We start from the raw sequence: 26,501 nt of genomic DNA, 5'->3' as shown, positions 1-26,501 counted from the left end.
TCTTGAGATGATAATGTTGTTTCTGGAGAATGACCACAGTGAAACTGCGCCAGTGCTGCTCAGAGGGGTTGGATTACTCGCTGCTATGTTACTGTAACTCGCATTTGCAGCTCTCTTGCATTTATGATAAAATAATTTTCATTGCTTAAGTTTATCTTTCTGCACATCCCATGTGCTGGCTAGTTTAGGCTTAAAATATGTGCTTTTAAAATGGGTTTGTTTCAGGGGAGAATTGTGTGTGTGGTCAGGAATGGGACTAACAACAAAGCTTAGGTGATTGCCTGAGCTTTCATGGCAGTGAAGATAGGTCCTTAGAAAAGCCCTGTAAAACAGGTAAGGACATCCCCGCATGTTGACCACAGCAGTAAAGGAATGAGGGATGTTTTTTTCACAAAAGTCCTCTGTAAGAAGACAGTAAAGCAAATTAAGAAAAAATTAAGTACTTGTTTGGTTGTTGTTTTTTTTTTTAACTTCAGCTATTTTTGCAGGAGATACAATCATTTGGAGAAGACAGAAAAATAGGAACAGAAACTGGAGTAATTTGCAGTGGTAAGATACTTTTTATCTTTCTTTGCTGATCATTCAGATAGGAAGTTTCTTTACTTACAGGTCTGTCAGTGCAAGAACAAGAAGCCAAGAACTTTGGGGGCTGCTTTCACCAGAGCAGTGCAGTCTATTTGAACATCTTGTAACTTGAATCATGTGGAAATTATAGAGTGGCTTGGGTTGGGAGGGACCTGAAAGATCCTCTTGTTCTGAGCCTCCTGCCGTGGCCAGAGACACCTTAACTGGACCAGTTTGCTGAGAGCCCCATCCAGCCTGGCCCTGAACATTCTCAGGGATGGGGCAGTTTTTTCTCCAGAGTCTATCAATCACCATTCTGTATAAATTTTTCTCCTTTGTCTTCTTCCTCTGTCATTAAGTTGACCAGCTTATGCTATATGGTCCTACTGCTTCTCCTCACCATCTTCTCATCTTTTGTAATTGCTTGAATGACTGTGAAGATGTAGCATGGTTTGCAGCTGAAAGTTCTGCTGAACTGGTATTCTGAAGTCATATCACGCCAAGTATAGTCCAAAGTGATGTTCAGAGGGTAGTGGCAAAGGGTAGCATCATAGTAATTAAAAAAAAAAATTACATACACGTGTAGACTACAAAACTGAGAAATGGGAGCTCTGCAGTTGCCTAATTTTAGAGGTCCAAACTCCATGGTTTTTGTCACTTGTTTTGGAGAAAACATTTGTTTGAACATATCAAGTAATTACTTTTACCTTTTTGTCCAAAGAAGACAGTTTCTCTGTGTCCAGCATATTAAAAATCATAAGCTAAATCTGTTCCAAGCCTGAATCTAACAAGTTTAAAGTTTTAAGGACCTCATTCTTCTGTGTAATTCTAATAGAGATGACAATTTTTTTCAAATGTCTGTAAGGTTCTTCAGTTTCCTTGCAGCTTAGGACAGGTGAATTGTCTCCTTTATGAATGGCTTCCTGAGAAATCTTCACTGAATCACTTAATTCCTCAATTTTAAATCTGTAAGATGAGGTAACAATACTCCTGCACTTAAGCATGGGCGTCAGAGTGATAAATACGATTATGTATTGAAGTTTCTGAAATGCTCAGGCATTATAATAAATAGATGGAAGGAGGTAGTTTCTTAAGGATTTCCTATTTGAAGGAAGATAATTTTTGCACAGAATTGCCACATGGCAAAGTTTCAAAGCTTTTGGTAGTGGAAAGCTCACAGGGAGTGGCTGAATAGAGTCAATCTGGTAGTTAATAATTCAGCATACTAAACTCGGTAGTGCTGAGCTGTGTGACTTCCTCAAAGGAAAGAAGAAAAAGATATGTGCCCAAATAGTTCTTAGGCATCTGCTGATCACAAGTGTGGCCAAGTACATGATGAAATATTGCTTGTCTGGCTTTGAGCTCTGTATAGTACATGCAGAGTGACTCATTGGGTCAGTTGCTGACCAGAAGTTGAGCTGTCAGAAACAGATGGGCTGCCTAGAGAACGAGATCTCTTGGAAGCATCTCCACCCTTGTCAGCAGTGTTACATAGCACAGGGATTTCTCAGAAGCAGTGATTTCTGGGAAAGATGCTGGTTTTTCGGCTGCACTTGGTCTTCAACACCAGAATGATGCCTTGTGGCCCTGAGAATAAGGAAACTTGCTGGCTTGTTAGTGAAGATCCATATTTGTGAATCTTGTGCTTGAAGGGGTAGTAATAGGGAGGTCAGCAAAGATCTTAAACTTGCAAAGGGATTGTTTTTAAGCTGTGAGAAGCCTTCAGGTTGCTACTAAAAGGTGGCTGTGTGTAAATGTTCTTTCTGCAAATGAGGCCAAAATTTTTAATCAACTCTGAAAATCTTTTCCTGTAGTCCCCTCCATTTCTTTACCCCTCAGCAGAATGAGAATAACAAATGCTTCCTCAGACTGTAGAGTTGGGATGAGGATTATAGTCAAGTCTACAAGTATCCCCACAAGTATCTAGAGAAGTTGAGTTTTTGTAGACACTGAATACTGGGGCAAGTTTTAGATCAGAATCTGAGAAGGGAGTACACCAATCTGGGATGGGTTTTCAATTTGACTTGCTGTGGTGGGTTCACCCTGGCCAACAGCCAAGCACCTACACAGCTCCTAACTCGCTCCCTGCAGCAGCTCTCCACAGGGGGATGGAGGAGAAAATAGGGAGAACAAAAGACAACTCCTGAGATGAGTTAAAAAACCTTTAATAGGTGAAGAAAAGCTTGGGGGCTCAGGGGGTGAAAAACAAGCAGAGCAAGGGAGTGGGCACACCAGGTGATGGCAGACTGATACCCAGCCAGTCTCCAAACAACAGCCAAAAAACTTGCTTGAAAACAAAAATATCCTTTTTTTCCTTTATCCCAATTTTTATTTATGAACTTGAGGATACATCACATGAAATATCCCTCTGGTCACTCTGAGTCAGCTGTCCCAGCTGTGTCCCGTCCCAGTCTCTTGCCCACCCTCAGCCTGGCTGTGGGGTGTAGTGGGAAGCAGAGGTGGCCTTGACACTGTGCAAGCACAGCTCAGCAACAGCCAAAGCACTGGTGTGTTGTCAGCACTGCTGTAGCCACAGAGCCAGAACCCAGCACCATGGGGGCTGCTGTGAAGAAAGCTAACTCCATCCCAGTCAGACCCACCACAACCCCAAATCATACTACTTTTTTTACTTACTTTTTAATGTAGTACTGAAACAGGAATTATCACAAGAACAAAATCCTATTGTAAGATCTTAAGAACAGAGTATTCTTCATTTAAAATGTTTTCTTGTACGTGCAGATGTGACATTTTCATTAGAATTATGCACATTTCTGAAACAGTTCAAAAATACTCTTAAGAATTCGGTGAAGTTCATTTTTCACTGAAAATGTGTAAAAAATTGTTTCAGGAAATTCAGTAGCACTTAAGTACTTGTCTGAATAGTGTTTACAAATTCAAGCTGACTCTGTCCTGCAAGAACAATTCTGGAGAAATTTTACCCAATGTGAACATCAGACCTATGTCAGAAATGGGTCATTCTCTAATTGCCTATAGGTGCATCTTGTTACTGTCTGTATAAGTATATAATTCTGTGCCTTAAAATAATCTGTTCTGTGAGTCTTATTTATCATGAGACTGGACTGATAAAATGCTTCCAAAATTGAAACATTAAGAATTAGATTTATGGACTTATCCTAAGAAATGGAAAAACTAAAAAATAAAAGATTTGAAGTAGGAATGAAGTCTTAGTTCACTTCTGAAAAAAAATCAGTGAATGGCCCTGTTCTACCCTGCAACACCTTTTCATTATGTATGCTGCTGTCAGTGAAAAATAACTGCAGCTATGTGATGCAGAGTTCAGGTAATTGAGATTAGAGCTCACTGATTACTTTGATCAGTATCAAAGTCTGAAACTGAAAGCAAGTTGAGCTTTCACAGATTTTTTTAGAGAAAATAATTGAGATTAAAGGAGACTCTTGAGTTCTTGAATTGATTCTTTATTTTTAGGGTATTTGGTCTGCTTTGTTTTTGGTGGCCCTTCTTTATTCCACTTGTTAATGTGAAGAGAGATAAGTATTTGCTCCTGGTTGTGAAAAGCATCACAAAGCATACACAAATGGGTAGCAGTGTGGCTGGTCTAAATGTCAGAGTTCAAGGCAGCCACCTCCAAACCTCTTACTAGATTTGTCAGTCAATGCTGGCATTCCAGGAGAGAGATGACATTATGGGATTTGGTTGATTGTGCAGTAAGCACAGTGAAACTGAGACTTCAGTGCCTTCATAAAAAGTTCTGTGCAATTTCTCATGCCTTTTTAACATGGAAGCACTGACTTCAGTGAAACTTTCCTTATATGGTGGAGAAGAGTGAACATATTCATAAAGGGCAGCCCACAGTGAAGGCAAAATAGAACTGCCCTCCTCCAGTGTGTTTGAAATAGTTCAGCTGTAAAGGTTCATGATTAGAGCAGGTAGTTTTTCTTTGCCAGTGATAACTTTCATTTTTTGTTCCCTCTATGGAGCAGGCAGTTGGAACAGGTTGGAAGAATTATGGAAATCTTTGTTTTCGATAGCAAAGGAAGAAATTTTCTCTGAGGCCACTAGGATGGAGTGTGTATTCTGCTAGAAGGGAGGATCAAGGCAGTAATTTGTGCCCTGTCCAAAAGCAAGGTGTATGTGGGAATAAAGTGGTGAAAGAGTTCTTGTATTTTTTTTCCAACTGCACAGTTCAGGCAGTTTAAAAAGAGCCAAAGCATTCCCTGTTGCTGTGCTTTGATTGTGAGCAAGGTGGCTAGACTGTCTGACCTCAGTTAATGAGCAGAACCCATGGAAAAATAGTGATAAAGTTCAGGTCTTGGCAAGCGTGTCAGTGTTATTGGCAAGTAAATTTCATGTTTAAGGAAGTCAGCCAATGGAGCTGAATCTCATCCTGTGTTGTAAATTGTGTCTCATACATGGGTCTTTCTTTTTTTCCCTCTGTTATTGGAGAGTCCAAATATTGAGCAACTATAAATCCAGCTCTCTTCAGCCAAAGTCCTTGGTTCTTGTGGATACCAGTGACAGAGCTCTATTAACTACAGAATGCAGTCACATCTCATGTTTGCTGCCTGCAGAGCCAGCCCTGCTTGTTTTGGTGTGTGGCTAAATTGGAGATGTGCATTTGTGGCAGCTCTGACTGTGTTTTTGTCTACAGTAAGAAATCTGTATGAGTGACTGCCAGGACTGCTCATTATGAATGAAGATGATAACTTTGTGAATGGCTTCATGAAAATACAGTCAGACAATTTGTAAAGGACTAGCTGTTCAGGAGTCACCTCTGCCTTTACTTGGTGAGGCTGTAGAATAATGAAGGAAAGGCGTGACTGATACAACGCTTTACTTGATAATAAATGCTGTGATCAGCTCTTCTGTGTCTGCACAAGCCACAGTAACTTCCTGCTTTGTTAAGCTGAACTTTGCTTATCTCAAGTTTTGCTGTGATTTGGGCTTTTGGGAAAGGATAGCTGCCTAACAGGGATTTCACTTAGCTATTGGGGAACCCTTGCTTAGCTGGTGCTCGAGAAATGTTTTGGCTATGCTGAAGTAGCTTCACCAAACCCCAACAAAACCCATTTGATTGGGAAATTCCTAGCTAGCTCAGTTTATTGTCTGGCAGTTCTTACTTGCTGACAGGATGATTAGAGCACGTTGAGATACTGGGTGTTTGACTTGCTGAGACTTTGGTTTGCTCAGTGTGGTAACTGTTAACCAGCACTGGGTTTTTGTTAGCGCCTACGTGCAATATATAAGAGCTTGTCAGTGCTGCTGTAATGTTGCTAATTAACAGCAGTGAGAAGAAAGACTTAGCAGTTAAAGCAGTTTTGAGATTCCCATACAAAACATGCTTTTTTGTGTGTTTGTGGTGGATTGACCCTGGCTGGATACCAGGTGCCCACCAAAGCCTTTCTGTCCCTCCTCTCCTCAGCTGGGTAGGAGAGAGAAAACATAACAAAAGACTCATGGGTCAGGAGGACAGGGACAGATCACTCAGCCATTACCATCACAGGCAAAACAGACTAGACTCGGATAAATTAGCTTAATTTGTTACCAGTCAATAAAAGTAAGATAATGAGAAAAAAAACCTCTAAATTTTAAAACACCTTCCCCTCAGCCCTCCTTTCTTCTCAGGCTTAACTTTACTCCCAAGTTCTCTAGCTCCTCTCCAGAGCAGTGCTGGTGGGTGGGTAATGTGAGTCGTGGTCACTTCATTACACATTACATCTGCTGATCCTTCCTCCTCAGGGGAAGGATTCCCCACGTTCTTGTCAGCAAACTTGCTCTGGTATGGGCTTCTCTCTCCCAGGGTCCACAGGCCAGGAGCTTGTTCCAGTGAGGGCTTCCCACAGGGATATGGCCTCCTTCAGGCATCCACTTGCTCTGGTGTGGTGTCCTCCATGGCTGCAAGAGAATCTCAGCTCTGGTGTCTGCAGGATCTCCTGCCCCTCCTTCTCTACTGATCTTGGTGTCTGCAGAGCTGTTCCTTTCACATATTCTTTCTTAGTCCTCCCTCCATCTGCAGTGGTTGCTGGTGGGATTGACTTTGGCCATTGGCAGGTGCCTCTTGAAGCTGACTGGCGCTGACCCTATCAGACATGAGGGAAACTTCTGGCAGTTTCTCACAGAAGCCAAGCCTGTAACCCCTCCACTATCAAAACATTGTCACACAAACCCAATCCAGTATCTGAAACCTGCTGGTATCCATGTTTGCCCAAGTAAAGTAGGTTTGGCATCCTTTAGCACACAGAGTCTCAGCTGGTAGGGCCTGCAGTGGTAACTACAAGTTAAAGCTTAACTCTTGAACACTAAATTATGTGCAGCAAGTAGAATTTACCTTATCCTCCAAAGCTGTGTTAAAGGTTCATCTTCAGAAATTCTGGACCAATGCAAAGTAAAGGTTTGTCCACAGATTTTATCATTTCATGGATTCTGGCATGCCAAAGATAGATCACTTAGAGTGAATAGGCACAAACAAATGAGCTGAAAGATGCTCTAGAATGTGTATCTGTGCTGTACAGCGTAAGTGAGCTTACCTGTCTTTGAGAAAAATACCTTACAATAATACATACTTTTATTTTCTTGAAAATGTTCCTCAATAAATAAAGTATCTTCTTTTTATTCGGTCGATACTCCATTTGCTGTCCATATTTTGCAGCTAGTCAGCTTTATCTCTGGGTTGTCCTTTCTGGGTTGTCCTTTCTAAGTTAAAAAACCTGTAATTTAAATAAAAATCCAAAACCTTAATATACCTGTCTGAACAAGGGCCTCAGTTCATGCATGTCAGCAACACTTCATATGCTGTTGACCATCAGAAAAAGAAGAGTGTTTTGAGATTGTCCCCTGACTATTGGGGAGGGTATGGAAGGGGGGGCTGGTTAAGGCACTTTTGCCTATTTTTGGCAGTATGCAGTCTGCATTGATTAACTGTACTTTTGCAATTAGTGTTGATGTAGCTGGGTAGTGTGGGTTTCAGTTGAAAAAATTGATGGGTTTCCTTTGGGTTTTACCTCTAAAAAGTGCAGTTCAAAGTCCAGTGAATGCTCTAATAGCTGCTTATTCATGTGTAATAGCAATTAGGTTGAAGGACTGTATGAAACAATAAGCAATTATGGGTTAACTTATTTGTGTGCTTTTGTTGTTGTTTCCAGGAATACTTTTTGTTAACATTAGAAAATGGATGTTTTCCTCAGCAGTAGAAAGGTGGGGGAGGAGAGGAAGACTCTTATGTGTTGTAAATCTGAGAATATCAAAATGTCAGTGGTGAAAACAGTGTAGTGTCTGACTCTACAGGTACTGTTAATATGGGAATACTGCTGGGCCTGTGTCTGTTCATTGTGGATATACATCAGGTGATTTTACTAGAGAAACTCGTGAACATTTGTTAGAGCTTTTATGTACATGTATTTTGTATGTGTACATATGTATATAATATATAATAATTTAAATACTGTTTAAGGAAAAATTTGCATCTTCTTCAAAGGAGCTATATGAGGTGACTTGGTTATAGAAAATGAAAGACTGCATTTAATTTCAGTGTTTGGTTTTGGAAGGTTCAGACTGCTTTGCCACATTTAAATCAGGTGTTTACCTTCAAGCATATACATAACCTCACTGACTCATAAAGTATGCTTACCTATACTTTGAATATATGTTACTTACCTGAGGTCTCACCACACTAAGGCTTCTTCAGGTCTGTCATGCCTCCAGTTGAGCACCTGGCCTTGTCAGCTCCCTTCAGAAGCCCTTTATTCAGGGAGCACTTTCAGAGCTCTGGTAAAATGCTTCCTTTTCCCAGACTCACTGTAAACTTGCCAATTCATCATGACTGTGGTGCTTCCTGGTGTGCTTGGTCAGGGCAGCTCTGCTGACTTCTCCTTCTCTGTCTGCAGCTGGGGGGGCTCCTGTGGGATCAGCAAGCAGCTGGTTCGAGTCCATGTAGTTCTTTGAATTCAAAGGATTATAGTTGCTGAGAGCCAGCCTTGCACATCTAGCAACAGTAAACTGGTTCTTCAGAGATGTCTGAGCAAGAAAGAAAGGTGACGTGAACTTTGAATACTTAATAGAAAGAAGGCTGAAATCAGAATACCTCCAGAAATCAGACTATCTTTGAACTTGAGGTTTATTCCAACACTGAAAATTTACTATACTCTGCTAGCCTACTGGTAGAAGTTTGTGATAATAATCCTTGTGATAATTTATGATGTCCAAAACACCTGTAAATTTGAGCACTTCCTGACATTTGCTTTTTAACTTCTGCTCTTACTGTTTAGGGAAAACACTGTGATTAAGGCAAGTGGTGCTCCCACTTTCCATCCTTGCCTGTTAGCATTCCCATGCTGTGCTCTTGTAGCAGTCCACATTTGGGCAACCGCAAAAGCAGATGAGCCGGCGCTGTCTCTTGGCACCCCCGTTCTGAGCTGAAATAGGAGCCAGCGGAAATGGCTTAATAGCTCAAGTCCCTGGCAAGAACAGCTTGGAAGATAATACCTCGTTTGTAAAAATTGAAAGTTAACCTCTTCTGTTGTTTTGCAGGAGGGTCATGCAGATGCAGAGTTGGAGTGGATTGTTTTTTGCTATTTCACTGCTCTTTATCTATATGTTTAGGAAGATATTTTGAGGCGTTTGAGGAAGAGCAAGAGGCTAATGTTTATTTTGGCAAGTCTTACTGTGGAAAGTGAGTTTTCTCAGTCTGAATTTTTTTTTCCAGAGCCCCCATCCCTCCCTCCTGCCTATCAGAGAAAACCATTTACTGACCATGTAGCTGAATTCATCTATTGTCAATTGGGCTCAGCTCTCCTAGTATGATATACATAGTAAAACTGGGAATTCAGATTATGCTGAATCACAGTGATGCTCTGCAGATGTTCCTCTAGGATGCCAGCCAGCAGAACACAGGCTCTAGGCTTCCAGCAACATTCTCCTGCAGAGCAGGGAGGGTATGGAGGCCCTGCATGCAGTCCCTGAAGTGGTGAGCATCAGAAGCCAGCAAGTGGATATTTTATCCTGAGCAGCCACTGGGTAGTTGTGGTAGTTATGCAGTACTGCTGGGTTTCCTGCCTTGGAGCTCTGGAGTGGGCTTATACCTTTGCTGGCTCTTACCTGGTTCTAGGAGGCTGAGGGAAATAAAAAAACCTATTTAGAGAAAATCCTTTTCTTTTTAGAATGGCCTAGGGTTTAAAGTACTCTCCTAGCGTAGCAGCAGGCAGGTTTGGAACAGGCACTAGATCTTTAGTGAGCTGGAGACTTTCTCTTGTCACTGGGCTGCTGAGATGAGTTTTTTCTGTCTCTTCTATTTGAGCTATTTCATGTTCTTTATATAAACATTTCTAGAACAGGACTCCTCATTTTTTTCCAAAATTCCAAAAATTTTAATGAGTCGATAGTCTCCTAACAATTTTTCATTTCATGGTAGGAAATTTTCTGCTTATACTATTTCAGCCTTCTGGTATTTTTGTAGTTCACTAGAGCTTCTTAATGTGGAGTAGAGTCGGTGTTGCTGAGCGTTCCCTTCTCTGGTAAATTGGTGGTATAAACTGGATGGGTCAAAAAGAAGAGCAATAGGAAGTGCTGTCACCTCAGTTTACAATTACATGTGCTTTTGACCACTCAGACTTGGAGCAGTATATTTGATAGTTGTTCAGGTGACAAAACCAGCTGGATAGGGAGTTCAAACACATGATATGTACATCAGTTTAGGTGGGAAAATACTGGCTTTAGATTACTGACTCTGCTTCACATGGCAAGTTGTGCAATTTTAGAAAGGATCTGGCTTGAAAATTGTTTGGCTCCTAATCATTATGGAAAAAGGATGGGAGGAATTTTCAGAGGTTGTGCCTAAGTCCCTTGAATGTTCACTAGGAAATAGCTCTTCTATCTGTAAAATATCCTTTCATGGAAAAGCCTGCTGCTGTGCAACATGACTTCCTTCCAGAAATTTGACATTTTTTGGAATTTGAATTCCTAGGTTTTGTTTAAGAGGTGTACTGCCACATGTGTTTTGGGGAAGTTTTTCAATGTTTAGAATGCTGTTTTTAAAAAAATAATGGTACTTAGTTTATTTTCAAATTCATTTTACTTAAAAATGTGATTATTTCATGAAGCATTTTATGCATCCTTTGTATGTCTATGTGCCTGCCTATATATATATTTACACACACACACACACACACACACACACATATATATATATATTTACAGACATATATATATGTGTGTGTGTGTGTGTCAGTAGTGACAGAGTATTTACTTTGCACTGCTACCTATCTGTTGAAACGTGGAAACATAGCTCTATACAGTATTTGCATGTGTCCCCTCCTGCAGCTCTGTTCTTCATTCCAGTAAGTTGCTGTAAATAATGCAGAGCTGACCTTTTTTTATGTGCTTTTTAAATTGATCTCCATTGCTCAGATGCAGGATGGCATTAATGACCTTCATATAAACTACTGGTTTGGATCCTTCTCAGCCCCAGCTATATTCTGCAGAGGTAGAATTGGTTGTTACACCTCCAGGTCTCTGAGGTGGTCACTGTTTGAGGGTGTCAGTCACCTGTCATGAGGGAACACCAGCTCGTACAGTGACACCAGTCTCTGGGGAAGCCATGCTGAAACTTGTGTAAAAGCAGAGCTTCACTTGGATAGGACAGACCCAGCATTCAAAGGCTGTACAGGAAGAGGGTTTGCTAGCAGCCTTGCTTGTAACCAAGGGTGACCGGTGATAGGAAATACAGCCAGAATATTTTATGATGTCAGTATCAAAAGATACGGTTCTATCACTGAATACTTGTAAGCTGTGTGGATGAAATATTAATGGAGTTAGGGGAGATGCCGGTCAGTAGCTTTCTTTTGACCCACTCTTATTGTGACCTTGTTAAGGGCTAGAGCATTCCTCTGCAGGATTCTCATATAATGGAGCTGCAACACCATGTGCAGGGAGGACCTGAGGACCCCTCACACACCATATCTCTGTGAAAACACAAATGCCTGTGCAGCCCACATAAGCAGTGGTGTGGCTTCTCACACGCTGGAACTGTGAGAGGGAAGCAAGTCAGCTGACAAGAGGGGAGAAGCACAGGCTCTCCCTGGGTTACATGGATGGTACCATCTCTGCTTAGGAAGGGGAGAGCATAACACGGTCAAGGAGCAATGGGTTTTATCAGAATGAGGTACAGAACTTACTGATGCCTAACCATTTTATTGCAACACTGACTGGACATGGCAGCGTGTCTGTGGTACCTGCTTAGAGCCGTTCCTGCCCTTGGCAGAAATCTGAGGAGGATAGGAGACAGAAGGACACTGACCCAGGTGCTAAGGTCTGTCCTTCCTCACATATCCCACTTTCCCCTTTGTCCCTTTTTTATTTTTAGCAGATAGGTCTGTGGTCTCTCAGATATGGACTTTATAGTGTTAAGTAGCATAACTGAGTTCCTGATGTGCCACTGCACATTTTCCAAACCTTTACCCCTTACTACCCATTTCCAAGTGAGCAGCCTGCAAAGCTGTAGATCTGAGACATCTGCTTCTTCCTCAGACCATGTAGTCAGGCATTTCAGATGTCCTCAGGAGGAGGCGATAAACAATGGGGGAGCGTAAGCCTCCTTTCTGTAGGAATCCCGAGCTACATGTGGAATCAGTGAGATGCTTTATTTCCTGCATCCTGTTTTCAGATCTGCAGCCAGTGTGGTGACCAGTAGAGAGTCTGGCTGCAGTAGCTGAGCAGGAGGGAGAATGCAGAGGCAACAGCTGCATTCTGTGATTGAGACAAGCGTGACCAGGGACAGTAATGGGACTGGACTCTGCAAATGAGGAATATTCTGGAATGTTTGTGCACTTCCATACATATGTTTATGCAGGCATTTAAAGGAAAGAATTTTGAAGTCCTCAGGTGTCATGACACTTATCTGGGGTACATAACTAGTCTGAAGGGGCTAATCTCAAACTTCCAAAAACCAGGAAATACCAAATGATAGTGTGCATAGAAAACTTCTACATGCAGTCATTAGAAAGATATAAAACAGTACTGGAAAACACCAGTTCTGTATTTATAACATTTTATGTTGTTTTTACTAGGTGTGTTCATTCCTAGTGACACAAAAGGCTAAAAGGACAGCTGTGAGGATACTTGTGCTGGGTGCTCCTGACTCTGGTTATGTTTATGCATTTAATTATTATGTTTGTCTTTAGACAGGAGACTACAGCAAATATAAAATCATACCCATTGCTAATCTCAAGATACTGAAGACAAATGTCTGAATCTTGGTATTTCTTGCAGTTTCACAGACAGTGGCATGCTGATGTTTGCCCATTTGACCTAATAAATTTTTTCTTCTATTTAAATAAAATCTGAGTGAAAACCAAAATAATTCATTTCTGAAATGCTCGAATTTTGGAATCTCACTCTGAGTTTTTTTCAGTCTTTCTGGTGCAACAATATTAGCTTAAAACTGCATCAGAAAAATCGTGTTCATCTCAGGCTTCATGTGCCTGCTGTTCTCTAGTAGCATTTCTTTATAACGAGAAACAGTCAAATGTGCAGTGGAGGCCATGTGTCTCTGATTCTGCTGGTTTTACTTTTACCTAGGGTGTGTGGAAGTCTGCAGGCAAGACGGTGTAATATAATATATATGGATGGATAGGAATCTCATTTGAAAATGAGATGTAATTCTGTAGAGAAGGTAGAAATAGAGAAGATGAAAGCACAGTGCAGGCTGCTACAATCTCATTAGATACTGTCATGGTTTAATCCCAGCCAGCAACTAAGCACCACACAGCTGCTCATTCACTGCCTCCCCATGGGAGTGAGCTTTGAGTGGCAGAGCTTTGTATGCTGAGCCTGACATCATATGATATGGAATATCCCTTTGCTCAGCTGTCCCGGCTCTGGCCCTCCCAATTTCTTGTGCCCCTCAGGCTCCTCGCTGCTGGGGTGGGGTGAGAGGCAGAAGAGGCCTTAATGCTGTGTAAGAAATGCTGGCAGTATCTACAACATCCCTGTGTTAGAGCTACTGTGAAGAAAATTAACTAAATCCCAGCCAAAACCTGCACAGGTACTTAGCTTTTTTTTCCTTATATTTTGAAGTTTCTCTAAAATTGTGATTCCTTTGTTCTGCCCATACCTGTCTAGCTTTTAGGAGCTGGGGGATTTTTACTGAACTATTTGGAAATGAGAAAATTATCTGTAATTAAAAATAGAAAATAACTAAAATTCATATTCTGATGTTGTTCTACTTCATGAAAAAGTTTGAGTGACAAATTTGTAAACTCGAGTTTCTCTCTTAATAGACAAAGCTCGCTCAGTGACTGGGATTAGAGAAGCATTGGCAAGGGTCAAGTCAGTTAGACCTGGAATTCTTGGTTTGCTGGGGTAGTATTTCTTTATAAAAGGAAACAGTTGCAGTGGGCAGATGAGGAACTAAGACCTTTTTTGGGGTGTAGGAAAGCATTCATCCATAAACCTACAAATGGGAAATCCTCCCAACACCAGATTATTAGGTGCTGTTTAATGGGGATTTTTCTCATCCCCCTTGCCAAAGCTGTGTTTTCAGATGTCAGAAGCAGTGGAGCAGGTGTCACACACAGTCTCTACTCTGATAGACTTTACTGTGACTGGGTATTTTCACAAATTTTATCTTTCTGGCAACCCTGATGCTTTCATAGACTACTTTTCCTCTCTCTGTGTCCACAAGGAGATTTTGTTGTTGTTGTTGTTGTTAGGAGTGGGTAGCATCTGACAGAGTTTTAGAGTGTGAAATTTAAATGTGCCTGGTTTTGCAGCAGTGGCAAGACAGAGTGTTGTTGTTGTGATTCCTTGATTCTTGAGAAGCAGGCAATCCCCCCCATCCATAATGTTGTGTAGAATGGAGTGTTTGTCAGCTTTACCTGAAGGTCTGGCTGGCTGGAAGGTGTCTGTGGGCCAAAAACCTCTGATGCTGGTACCAGTGGGAAGGTGGTGGGCATTCTTTGGAAGCTTAACACAGCAGCAGTGGGGTTTCACTGCTGCTTGCAGACAGAAAGGAAGCTTCTGTAAAGGCTAAGCCAGCAGGCACGTACTTTAGGCTGTGTCAGGTGAGCTCTGACATGTTTTTCTGCAGTGGTTAAAGGCCGTTCCTGTAACTGTCTGCCTGTAACGTTGCTGCTTACAGTTAAGGTCAGCAGGACAGAATATGTGCCAGCACCATAGATGCCCTGGTTCAGGTTCATGGTAGCTTAAACTGCATAGACTAATACAAATTGCTTCATTTGGTAGGGGAGAGAAGTAAAACTCTGCTAAAAGTAGTCCAGTCTTCTCTGCAGCATTCCCTTGAATGCAATTGAAATGCTTCATTTTACAAGGCAAGTGAAATGTCTCATTTGGATGTGTGTAATAGCTTTAGAAAAAACATCCTGTCAGTATTTGAGGTCAGGATGTAATGAGAAACTGAGAGTGATCTCCTGCTGCAGGTAATGCATTTGGAAATTTATGTCTGAAATTAATGACCCATTTATATAAGGGATTTTGTATATGTTGGGATTTTTTTTCATTAATTTCTTTTTCTTGGAAGTTTTTTGGCATGATTTGCAATGACATTTCAGGAGCAAAAATGCAAGCAGGAGATGTGGAGAAAGACAAAGCGTGTAAGCTGACATTCAGTCTGAGAATCTCTCATATACAGTATGTTTTCTGTGTTTTAAATTTAGTACTTGTATTAACTTAATCTTGGCCAGTGCAGAAAATTTTCTGTCAGGGATCTTTCTCCAAAAATTCTTTTGTGTGCATGCTGTTGGCAATATGTGAAGTACTGTTCTCCATTGGCTTTAGGTCCCTTTTGGGCTCAGCTGAGGGTCCTATTTTGATGTTTCACAAATTGCACAGAAAAAAGCTTTGCCGAAGAACTGAGGACAAGAATGTAGCAGCTCAAACTTAGATCCAAGCCTGGAGACAAAACTTCAGTGGGACTCTTTTGTTCATAAAATTATGGATATGCTGTAGTCTTTTGCCACAGAAACTAAGTAATTGTTAAACACTGAGATTAAAATAACACCAGACAAAAAACACTAGTTAAGTCAATAAATCAGTTGGTGCTACAGTGAGAAATTTAAATTTGTTAGCTATTAAGTATAGCCATAAAGGATGATGCTTTTAAAAATTAGTGCAGCATTGACATTTTCTTTTTAATGTATCATCTGTATTTTATGTAACAAGCAGTGCTGGACTGAGTTATATAAACGAGCAAGTGTTTTATAAATGTTATTTCAATTATCTGCCCTTGGAGAAGGTGAATGAAAAATAGCTCCAACTCAGTTTTAGCATCTTCATTTTGACAGTTGTAAAATGCATATTAATGAAGTGTGTGAAGTATAGAGAAATGGGTCCATTTGTAAAAGCTGGTGTCCTCTTAGTTCTTTATCTTAAAAGGGAAAGAAAAAAGAGAAAGGAAGAAAGAAGCAGAGGATACGTTTCGTGTAGCATGCCAGGTCTTTTTGAAATAGCTTGCAGTGGCAAGCTAGCTGAATCAGCACCACATTTATTGGTGGAAGGCTATAATCACAGAAACACCTGCAGTGTACAGCAGAGAAGAGACACATCAAATTCTGGCAAGGTGTTGAATGAAGTTTTTATGTCTGGTTTTAAATCAAGTCAAAGCATTGCTACAAAGAGCAGAACTGGCTAAGTAATCAGGTTTAATCAGCAAAATTAATTTAAATTTCAAGAATTATTTAGCTAGTATCTTTGAAGAAACCTTAGTTGAGAGGCATGAGGCTTTCACAAAAAGTATCATTATTTGGATTAATTTGCTTCATACAAGATGCAGTTTTAAAATGTACAATTTTGGTACAAAATTGGTAGCACATGTTGAAAAAGAACTGAGGATTTAAAGTGACAAAGATCTTTTCCCATTACTTAGTGATTTTTATAGGTTAATAAACTTTGAAGGCCAGAAGAGTTTGTTACCTCCCTTGGTGAGCTTGTTTCTGTGTTGTGTGCTTGGTTCTTCAGGAACAGATTAACATTTTTTTGTTAATGTTGTTATGAGGTGCTGGATCAGATTAAATGTATTTGAATGAGTATGCAAGAGTGCATTGATCAGTTGTCTCTAACATTACAAAATCTGCTCTGTACTGGATACAAGAGCAAACCAGTTGAATTCCTTAAGTATTCCTTACCATACAGTTACCCCTTAAACAGAGAATAGGACCCCTCCAGTGTAGGTTTGATGTCACTAGATAGAAGCCATGCTTTTGTGAGAAGCAGCAAGGGAGGTGAAGACTTAGAGTAACTTTAGAACTGACTTTTCCAGTCTGCATGGGAAAATTTATCACCTATATCTCATGTTCTTTGCCCCTTCAGCATGAGAAATAGCTGACAGCAAAAGACAAGAAGTACATTGAAAAAAATTGTCTAGGGACTACAGGCTACAAGCATTTCTCAACACCTTTCTTTTGTTATTGGAACACACTAAATATTGGAAATGGAATTGCCCTGAACTTACCTTCTGAGTGATCTTCTTGCCTGCTCTGTCCAGATGTTTTTAATTCTGCTTCTAGCCTTTGGGTGGGCTTGACAAAGAAACTAATTTGAGCCCTTTCATTCTCAATGTAAGGAGGGGCAGGAGGGGCAGCCTTCCGCTCTGAGATACCAGCAGACAGTAAGGCTCTGCTTCCCAGGGACACAGTGGCCCAGCTGCCAAGGAGGCTTATCAAGCACAGTGAGACTCCAGTCTTGGCTAAGCGTTTGAGCCCCTGACTTAATACAGGTAAAAGGTATTTGAGTTCTGATAGAGCATCTGTTCATAGTATAGTAAGATGGAGATGGCATGAGCAACCTTACTGATTTCAAGCATGTCTTTTTAATAGCTGGCAGTGGAAATGGTTACTTTTGTCTTTCGGCTCTTCATCAGATCAAAACTCAAATGAACTTCTTTTTCTTCTTCCTGTTATCTCTTCCCCAAAAGCTTCCTCAGCTCTCATCTCTAGTTAGAAAATGAGTGCATACAGAAATTAATTATAAGATTTAAAAGTTGCCAGTGAATACTGTAAGAGAAATGCATAATTTCTGGAGTCTGAACTCTACTAAACTTCTGTGTTTCAAAGAAGAAGTTGAGGGAGCATTGTTTAAGGGCATTTAAAGAGATTTAGAACAATTTTTGGAACACTGATCAGTCCACATAGCAAGTGCTCAAATGGAGAAAAGGAGCTGTTCCAACTTTAAAACTTAACATGAACTTAAGGGCTCATTCTCATATATCTGTACCTTTTTATCAGTGTGCAATAGAGTTAAAGAGAGAGACCAAACCAAGCTTGTATTTCATTTGACTTAGTCTTTGCTGTAATTCTTGGTGTGTGATTTAGTTTTAAAATGTGAAGATTCAGCTCTGTTCCTTAGTGAAATTTAAGGCAGTTGGTTTTGATGGAAGCAAGAATAGGCAACGGGACTCCTTTCCCTGTGTTTAACTCTTCATCATGTGGTAGAGTGTCTCTCAATTACCCAGCCACATAACTGGAAATAGAAAGCATATTGCAAGATTTCTTAATCATATGCAAATTCCATTCATGTGCCCAAGTTTTCAGAGAAGACGTAGAGATTTAAATCTACAGACCCTGTTGGTTTCAGTAGGCGCTGTGTGACTAAATCTTCTGAATTAGTTATGAATTAAAAACAAACAACAAACAGCCATGCAGCACTTGTCAGCCCAACCTCCTGGCACATTTAGCTGCTTTTTAGGACTGCATTAATTGATAAATTCTTTTGGGAAAAATTGAGGATGCTGGTGAATGAGAAAACAGGAGCTGTTGAGTTCATCTGAGGTACTCCTGCTCTTTATAGCCTCAGAACAGGGTATGGGAGACATGGCTGGGAGAAGTGTGATATGCCTTTTATCCAGAGTCATAGCTGTAAGGCATTTTTAAATGTGCTTGCAGAACTAATCTGGGGAAGGTTGGAAATTTGGACTAGCTTTACCTTTGGCAGGATTGAGCACTGCTGTGCAGGACATTGTGCTCTCATTTTTCTCTAATGCTTACAGGTAAGCATATGCAATTAGTCATTACAGGTGTAGCTTTGACAGGTTGGGACTAAAACCTCCAAATTAATCTCTTTGATGTTTTTTCTCATTTCAGAGACACTACTCTCCTCTGAATAAAGATGGCAGAAGTCAATTCTCATGTAAATATCAAGGAAAAGGTAGGTTCAAGTAACAGTACAATACAAACCAAAATTATATTTGCATACCTATTTAATTTCTGCTCTTTCCAACACTGTTTACATACTGAACTTTATTATGTATTGACTTTGTGCATGGTGTTAAGTACACACACAGATATTGATAGGACTAATCTGAATTTTGCATGATGAGAAGCATTTTTACTTTTCTGCAGAGAGACTGTTTTGTCAGCTAGAGTTCTCTTGTTCCTTTGTAATTCCTGTGCACACTGATGCTGTGGAGAACAGCAATTTGGGATGATTGCTGCTGTACAAAATGCAACCATTGAAGAAACATGCCCTCTAGAAATAATTTTCTGCCAAAAAATGTTATACCTATAATACTTAAAGCAATTCCTAAAAGTGCAGGACCTGCAAAGAGTAGATTACTTTTTCCTAAAGTATTTCTGCTTTTAACTGCATTCCATGTGCTTGAGTGAGTCTTCTCCATATCCTTGGCTAGAGCTAGAGCCTCATCACCCTTTGAGGAGCAGTAAAGGACCTAAAGCTAATTAGGATATGAGGTAGGTCAGGAGATCTTCTGTGACTCCCAGCAGTCAGATTGTGAAGAGACAATCTAACCATAGAATTTCTTTTGCTCTATCTCTCCTTACGGGAAACAGTTCCTTACCTGTTGCACTGCCCAGATACCCGTTTTTTCAGTGGTTTGACCTTATATTTGGTGTTAACATCTGTGTTGCTCATTGTGCTTGAGGATTTGCATGTCAGTATGAATCTCTGTCTTGATGATGAATGTCTTCCTTAATCCTTAATAAAAGCACAGGGTTTTCAAATGGATGATTTTGCAGTAGAAAGTAATGTCATTGAATTGTTTTCCCTGGTGCCAGAGTACAGTAATTCCCAAAAGATAACTCAGTAAATGAATTGAAGGTCTACATATTTACTGTTTGTTTGAAATTTTTTATTTAAGTCAGTTTTACAAGTGCAGGATTTTACAAATCATGTGTTTGTCTTTTGCAAATTTAAGAATGAAGAACTGCAACAGAAGTTTTATTCACAGTAGGTATCTGCTGTTCCAAGTGTGATATCAGCTGGGAGTGCCCCAGATCAAATGTTAATGAGCATATACATTTTAAGGCAGGAAAATAATTGAATCAATACACTCTGTTATAAATTGCTCCACTCTTTATTCCTGCATCTTCCATTATTATTTAGTGCCACTAAATCCCTATGCCAAATTGAAAACTTAGTTTAATAGCAATTGAAATTGTTTTGCAAAATCACTGGGTTTTATTCTGGAAAATACTGGTTAATAACCTAATGCATAAAGGGTGGTGATCAAACAGCATAAACCTCATGCAGTCTACATACTGCAGTTGAGAAGGTGTTGTGCTCAGGCAGCCATTGCACCTGGGCAAGTCCCTTGTGTTTTAAAACAGAATTGCAGTGACTCTGTTTGGTATCGTGTATTTGGTTTACTGTATGGGCAGCCACAAACTGAGTAACTATGAAGTGACTGTAGCTCCAGAAGTCTTTGAGTGATGCACTAGAAATACAAGGGAAAAGTTTAAAAAAGTCCTGCAGAGTTGCCTTGGATAATATTTGCACATAAACTGCTAAAACATGAGGATTTCATTTGCATGTTTGAAAAGCGGGCATATTTACAGTGTGCTGGTAAGGGAGTCAAAATCACATCCCTTTCTCACTTAGCTTACAGAGTTTCCATGGTCATCCCTCACAAACCTGAAGCAGAGTGAGTTTAATGTTTATTTTTATCCACCTTTTAGGAGGCAATATTTCTGGGTAAAAAAACCCAAGTTTTATAAATATAATACTTCTGCTGAGCTTCACAAATCTATTGCCCTTAATGTAAATGCAAGCAGGCCTGATTTAAAAGAACAGACTAGAATAAAGTCCCTTCCCAGTTCTCCCTTTCTTCTACCTTAGTGGTTGCAGATCATGATGTACTTAAGACTTTGATCTTGCTAGGACTTGTATGAAGCCAAAGGAGCTGTACATCTGCCCACAAATACTTACTCATGTAAGTTTCTGCAAAAATAGCACACAAGTTTCTCCTTACATTGGAGGTTGTTTCACTGTGATAAAAATGTGGTGAAAATCCTATGCAGATTTCAGCTTGTTTGTTCTTTTGTTTGGGGGTGGGGCAGCAGTTGTTTGGGGTTTTTTTTCCAGTGGTGACCTTTCCCGGTGTTCTCTCCATGATCAGCTTCTAGTTATTCAAGAAAGTAAAACCTCTGCCTCTGTTTTAAAAGTGGTGTGAGGCCAGTGCAGACATTTTGGACATTACACTCACAACCAGGCTCTGTAAAGCCCCACCCCTGAATTTGAGTCATAAGAGAATGCTACTGTGGTAGTGATACTTGTATAATTCATTCTTGGCATTTCAGCTGAAATAGTTCATAGAGTCAATAGGTTAAACATTCTATTTTGTATCTTCTTTTTTCTCCCCCAAGAGATTTATATAAATGTTGGCCTGTGATGTTAGGAGGGCTAATGAAAGTTTCCATAGCTGGCAGAGACTCCTGCAGCTGTGATACTCTTGTGGGGGAGCCAGGACTGTTTCAATTACCATATTTTCATCCACATAACCCACAGATTTTCTGGAATAACCTAAGTTCTGCATTTCAGCAGACACAAAGGTCATTAATTGCGTGCATAACCAGTATAAGAAGTTTACCATCAGGACCTCTCAGAATAATTCCCTCTGCCCTGACCCTTGCTGTAGTCTTCATTCACTATGCCACTCTCCCTCTTGCCTCTGATAACACTCATAATTATCTCTGTGCCTGAAAATAAGTAAGGGCTTATTTTTTGTAGGAGGATTTTCAGAGACCAAGTGTTATACATAGTTCAGATCACATGCACAAAAGTTCGCTGGATTAAGGGGTAAACTCATTGGCTTGCATCCAAATCCATAAAATCAAAGGAGGTATTCAAGCATTAACCTAGTACATCACCAGAAGAGGTGCTGAGATTCTGAATTACAAGTCTTCCAAAGAAGAAGAAATTGAAGTGAGGAAGACAAGTGATGTATTGTCTCCTGCAACAATTAGGCCCTCTTAGTTTAACAAGAGAAGGGTGAGTATCAGGCAGTCCCCAGAATAACCATTCATCTCTGGCATGTGACTTTGGTTTTGATCCAGAGAAATATCAGGAGTTGTTTAAACCTCAGGACTTGCTTTTGGGTCCATTTTTCTGTTGTTTTTGTTTTGTTTTGTTGTTGGTTTTGTTTTATTTTTGTTTGTTTGTTTGCTGTGAGATCTGCTGTCAGCTGGAATTAGCAAAATACTCATTCAGATGAAAATTCTCCTTTTGGGATCCTGTTAGGAGTGATGTTTTGCTGAAGTTCTCCTGAAAGGTTTGCTTTCTCATTTGTCATTTCAAGTGTCAGAGCTGGAGGAGCAGATGGGCAGCACTGCAAGAAGGAAATTTTATTCAGATGTGGTTTTGGAGGTTTCACAGTTTTGTTTGCATTACACCATAAATGTGGTTTTCATAAGCAACAGTCAGTATGCAAGGAAAGAGTAGGATTTACTGGAAGGAATGGAAGTAGTATGTAAATTTGAAATCATTCATTACTGAAGCAGATAGTGAAATCACAGATTGGAAACTTTCTCCTTAAAGTTGACCTTTGCAGCTGTTCTTTGCCCATGTGTTGAAGTAGATGGACTGTTCAAAGACCAAAAAGTTGATCAAAATGCACTTTTGTCACTTGATGAGCCATTTAACTTGGATTAAGGATATCACAGACCCATGTATGTAAATGGTGCTGTCATCACTCAAGTAGAACAGTTCTTACTAAGCCAAACTTCTCAGGAATCCTGAAATAACATATTAGAATGTCTGGCTTTCTCTTTGAGGGATAAGGGAGAAATAATAAATCCATGAGGAGTGCCTAAAGAAGTTTACTGCAGCAAGTAGAACTTTTTTGGGGCTTACTAGGAATTAATGATCAGAATGTATGAGGGTGATGAAGAGATCATGTCGCAGAAAGAGAAGCACAGATCTGATCAAAACTGTCATTTTGTTCAAAGGGGATATTAGCAACACTTGTTCAGCTTGCCAGGATGAACTTAGTAAAGCTTCTGGAAAAATGTCTCCAGTGTAAGAAATAGCCTCTTAATACAACCAAGTCAAATTGTATTCATGAAATGTGTTTGTGTAGAAGTTCAAAAGCTTTTTAAAAATTCTACCATGAAGTGGTTTTAAAATGCATTTTCTTGCTTAATGTAGCCAGGACATCTGTTAATGCTAAATTCCCAGACTATCAAAACCAGCAGTGTTCTGCTGGCAGCCCTTCTTCCCTACTTCACTTGCAGGATTTGGGAGAATTTGGGGGTGTAATGGAATTGAATGATGTATCTGTGTACATAAAAATTTGCTACTGACATGCAGTAAAAGTAAAGTAGGAAATGTCTGTGTTTATTGATAACCATACTTATAAATTAATTTAGTTCTTAACTTAGAGAAGACCTGTTGATCTTACTGTTTAGTACAAAGTGAAGGTGTTAGTTTTCCTAACCAAGCATGAATAAGAATCTTTCTGTCTAAGTGACCATAATAGTAACTTACTTCAAGGGGATTAGAGCAGCTGTGTTTAGGGGTTTCAGAACAGCCGTGAGCTTTCAGCAAAGAAGTTTAATTTGTCACTATGTCAGAAATACATAAACAAACTCTCTGAACCCCGGATATGTTACTTATTCACCAGAAACATCCTCTTTGAGATGATGCCAAGGGGGGCCAGATGGAGCAGAGCAGCAAACAGGCAGTGATTGAGTCCATGTTGTTACAGTTGCCTGGGAACCATTTGAAACTTGACAGAGAAAGTAAAGGGCTTAGAGGAGCGCACATCACTGTCAGCTTGGTTCTGCATGTGGAATAGGTAGTCTGGTGTCGCAGCTTACAGGCAGGCTCCGTTTCTTTTTGAGCTTGACTTACCTGGAAAGTCTTGTGAGATGGCTGTTTGTGAGGACTTAGAGTAAGCTACCATGAGAGGGTAGAAATCAGCGTCCTTTCCTGTGTGCTATATTCCTCCAAAGTAACCTCTTACTGATTCATTTTATACATATATGAGTGTGTGTGTATATATATATCTTTTTTTAGGTGAGCCAAAAATTTGCCCCAAGTGAGATGTTTAACAGTAATCATCAGAAAAATAGTCAAGTATATCTGACCAGACCTTGAGGATTTTATTGTGAGGTAGACGCTTATCTGACGACACTTGATACCTTTTTCAATTTTGATTCCATTTCTGGGCAGTCTTCAACATTTTTTGCAAGAGACAGATAAAAACATCCTCATGACTGTGGAATTCTGGTCCTGATGAGACACAGTCTGGCTCAAATTGCAGCAAGCATTAGCAGGACTTGAGCTGTGGATCATGAGTTTAAATGGAGGTGGACCTGGGTTCTGTCTTTCAGGTTCTTGACTGTATACAGTCAATATCATAGGTTTATATTTTGGATCAGTGATTGCTTTAAATTAGCTTTTGTAAGCTGAAATTCTAAGAAAGTTTTCTTAGTAAACAAAGTAATGTGCTTTCCTGTTAAGCTACAGGAGGGAAAGCCCAGGAACTTAACTGCTGTCAGTGACAGATTCTCAGCTAATGCTGACATTAATAGCCTTAATTATCTGTGGTTCTGAAGGTATGTTACTGAATTCTCTTGGTGTCCTGGAATGCTGTCTAGCATCCAGATGATGACAGGAGTTCACTGGGAATCTACACTGGATAAAAGCAGGATGTTTCACAAAATAATTAGTCTGGTAATGCTGTTTCTCCTAGGATCAAGTTTCAGTAAGTAGGAAAAAAAAAGTTTTCTCCCACATAAATGGAAATCTAATAAAGTAGATTGCTGAGTTAGCCTTTGCAGAATGGCATTAATGCAGCACCATTCCCTGGGAAGGGATTCTTTTGCTCTGGTACTTTCTTTCATACTTTAGGATGCTGAATATTTTTTAAAGGAGTTGGTTGTTGAGAAGTCATAAATACCAGATGATTCTAGTTGCATAATCTGTTGTTTACATGTTAAGAAGATGGATATTCTTGCTGAATTTGAGGACTATGAATTTAGGGAGAGAAAGTTAGGAGTTGCCTCCTGCCCTGCATCATCCTATCACATCTATAATGAAAATGAGCTCTATACAGTTTTTGGGATTGGGAAGTGATAGACTTCTCTCAAGCAGCTGGAGGTTTGTAAGCAGTGAGTTGTGTAGCTGTACTAGCACAAAGGCTGTTTTATCCCCTGAGCTAGCAGGTGAACCAGAGTGTGACGGTGGTCACAAGGGTTTTTGGGTGAAGGAAGAGATGAGATCCTTGACTCCATGATCAGAAGGCTTGATTTATTATTTTATGATATATACACACTACATTATAACTATACTACACAAAAAAAGCAGGAGAGCTTTCCAGAAGCTTGCTAAGCTAAGAATAGAAAAGTAAAGAATCATAACAAACGCCGTTCTCTCGGACTGTGTCCGAGAGAGCGCCGTTCTGGATTGGCCATTATTTATCAACATCCATGCTGGGCCAATCCAGACTGACCTGTTGCATTCCACAGCAGCAGATAACCTATTGTTTACATTTGTTTCTGAGGCCACAGCTTCTCAGAAGGAAAAAATCCTAAAGAAAGGATTTTAGCGAAAAGGATGTCTGTGACACCAGAGAGCAGCCAGCATACCTAGAGTGGTTGGATCCAGATCACGTTGAGCCCTTCAGTAAATCCACCTTGTCATCTTGCATTTGTCAAGCATTCCTGGAGCTTTGATATGCTTTTGTTCATCACAGTCTGTGTTAGGTCTCCTATGACCTACAGCTGGAGAAGTGCATTTGTGTTAGGCTTATGCTGTCAGGAAGTTTCCCATCCCTCCCTTTGGCTTTTCCTTTTTTATCTCTAGGTCCCTTTCTGGAAGCAAATAGGGCACTTTTTGCACGAGGGGAGAGAGCTGAGCTTCAGACCCAGAAATCTACATATGTATTTGAAATCAGGGTTAAAGGACTAAGGGCTAGAATATCAGGGACCTTGAAATTTGCATTTCTAGGTGAAGGCTGTCACATAGCCTGGTCTCCCTCCATATACCTTGTCCTCCTTCCAGATATACTGTCAGGTCACAATCTGAGTCTTGTAACCACATGTCAGTAATTTCTGTCCAGAAATTGCTGACATTTTCATTGCCTGCCTACAACAGTTGAAATATATTTTGGAATAAAACATTGATAAAACAGTGCATGTGTTGTAAACTTGCTATCTGGCACACAGATCTTTGTCTTTGAAATTCCAGAATTTCTTTTCTCTGTACTGTTAAGTATTTTTCCTAAGATCATCATCCTAGTTTTTTTTTAGGTTATCTCCACAATTAAAATGTTTCCATAACCTTTTTTATTTAATTATAGTATTAGTTGGATGAAGCACAGTTTAACTTTTAATTCTGGTTTTTCTATAATCAAAAAATTCTTAACAAATATCACACAGTGCAAACAGAAAGTCTTTGGTTGATTTTGTAGTCTAAAACATAGCCTGCTTGGTTGAGTTCTTGTGTGTCAATGTCCTCTACCCTACAGATATTCTTCTTTTTAAGTTTCCAAAGTGCACTGTGTGGCGAGTTAGCTGATCCTCTGAGTGAGGTCTTAGCCTCACTTGGTTGTTTCCAGATGCTTCCTGAGGCTTGCAGACCTTTCATAGCAAAGTAGGACCTAGAAGCCATGGGAGATCCTTGTGCTTATGTTTAAAGTTGGGTAGAATACTCTAGATATTTCTTTTACTATTTTTCCTGTAAGCAGTTACCACAAGGAGATTATGCAATTTTGAGTA

The 26,501-nt window shown here is 40.0% G+C and overlaps 1 protein-coding gene across 1 annotated transcript in view; it reads left to right on the top strand.

The window, feature by feature from the left end:
• Window positions 1-488: 488 nt before the first annotated feature.
• The window catches only part of SPATS2L (spermatogenesis associated serine rich 2 like), a 57,719-nt gene continuing 31,706 nt past the window's right edge, over window positions 489-26,501 (top strand). The window contains exons 1-2 of the mRNA XM_005415948.3: window positions 489-549; window positions 18,630-18,693. Coding sequence (XP_005416005.1) covers window positions 18,655-18,693 — 39 coding nt within the window. The 5' untranslated portion in view covers window positions 489-549; window positions 18,630-18,654. The remainder of the gene's footprint in view (window positions 550-18,629; window positions 18,694-26,501) is intronic.

Source organism: Geospiza fortis, unplaced genomic scaffold, assembly GCF_000277835.1.
Source record: "Geospiza fortis unplaced genomic scaffold, GeoFor_1.0 scaffold112, whole genome shotgun sequence".
Lineage (NCBI taxonomy): Eukaryota > Metazoa > Chordata > Aves > Passeriformes > Thraupidae > Geospiza > Geospiza fortis.
This window is presented reverse-complemented; position numbering and strand designations above follow the sequence as displayed.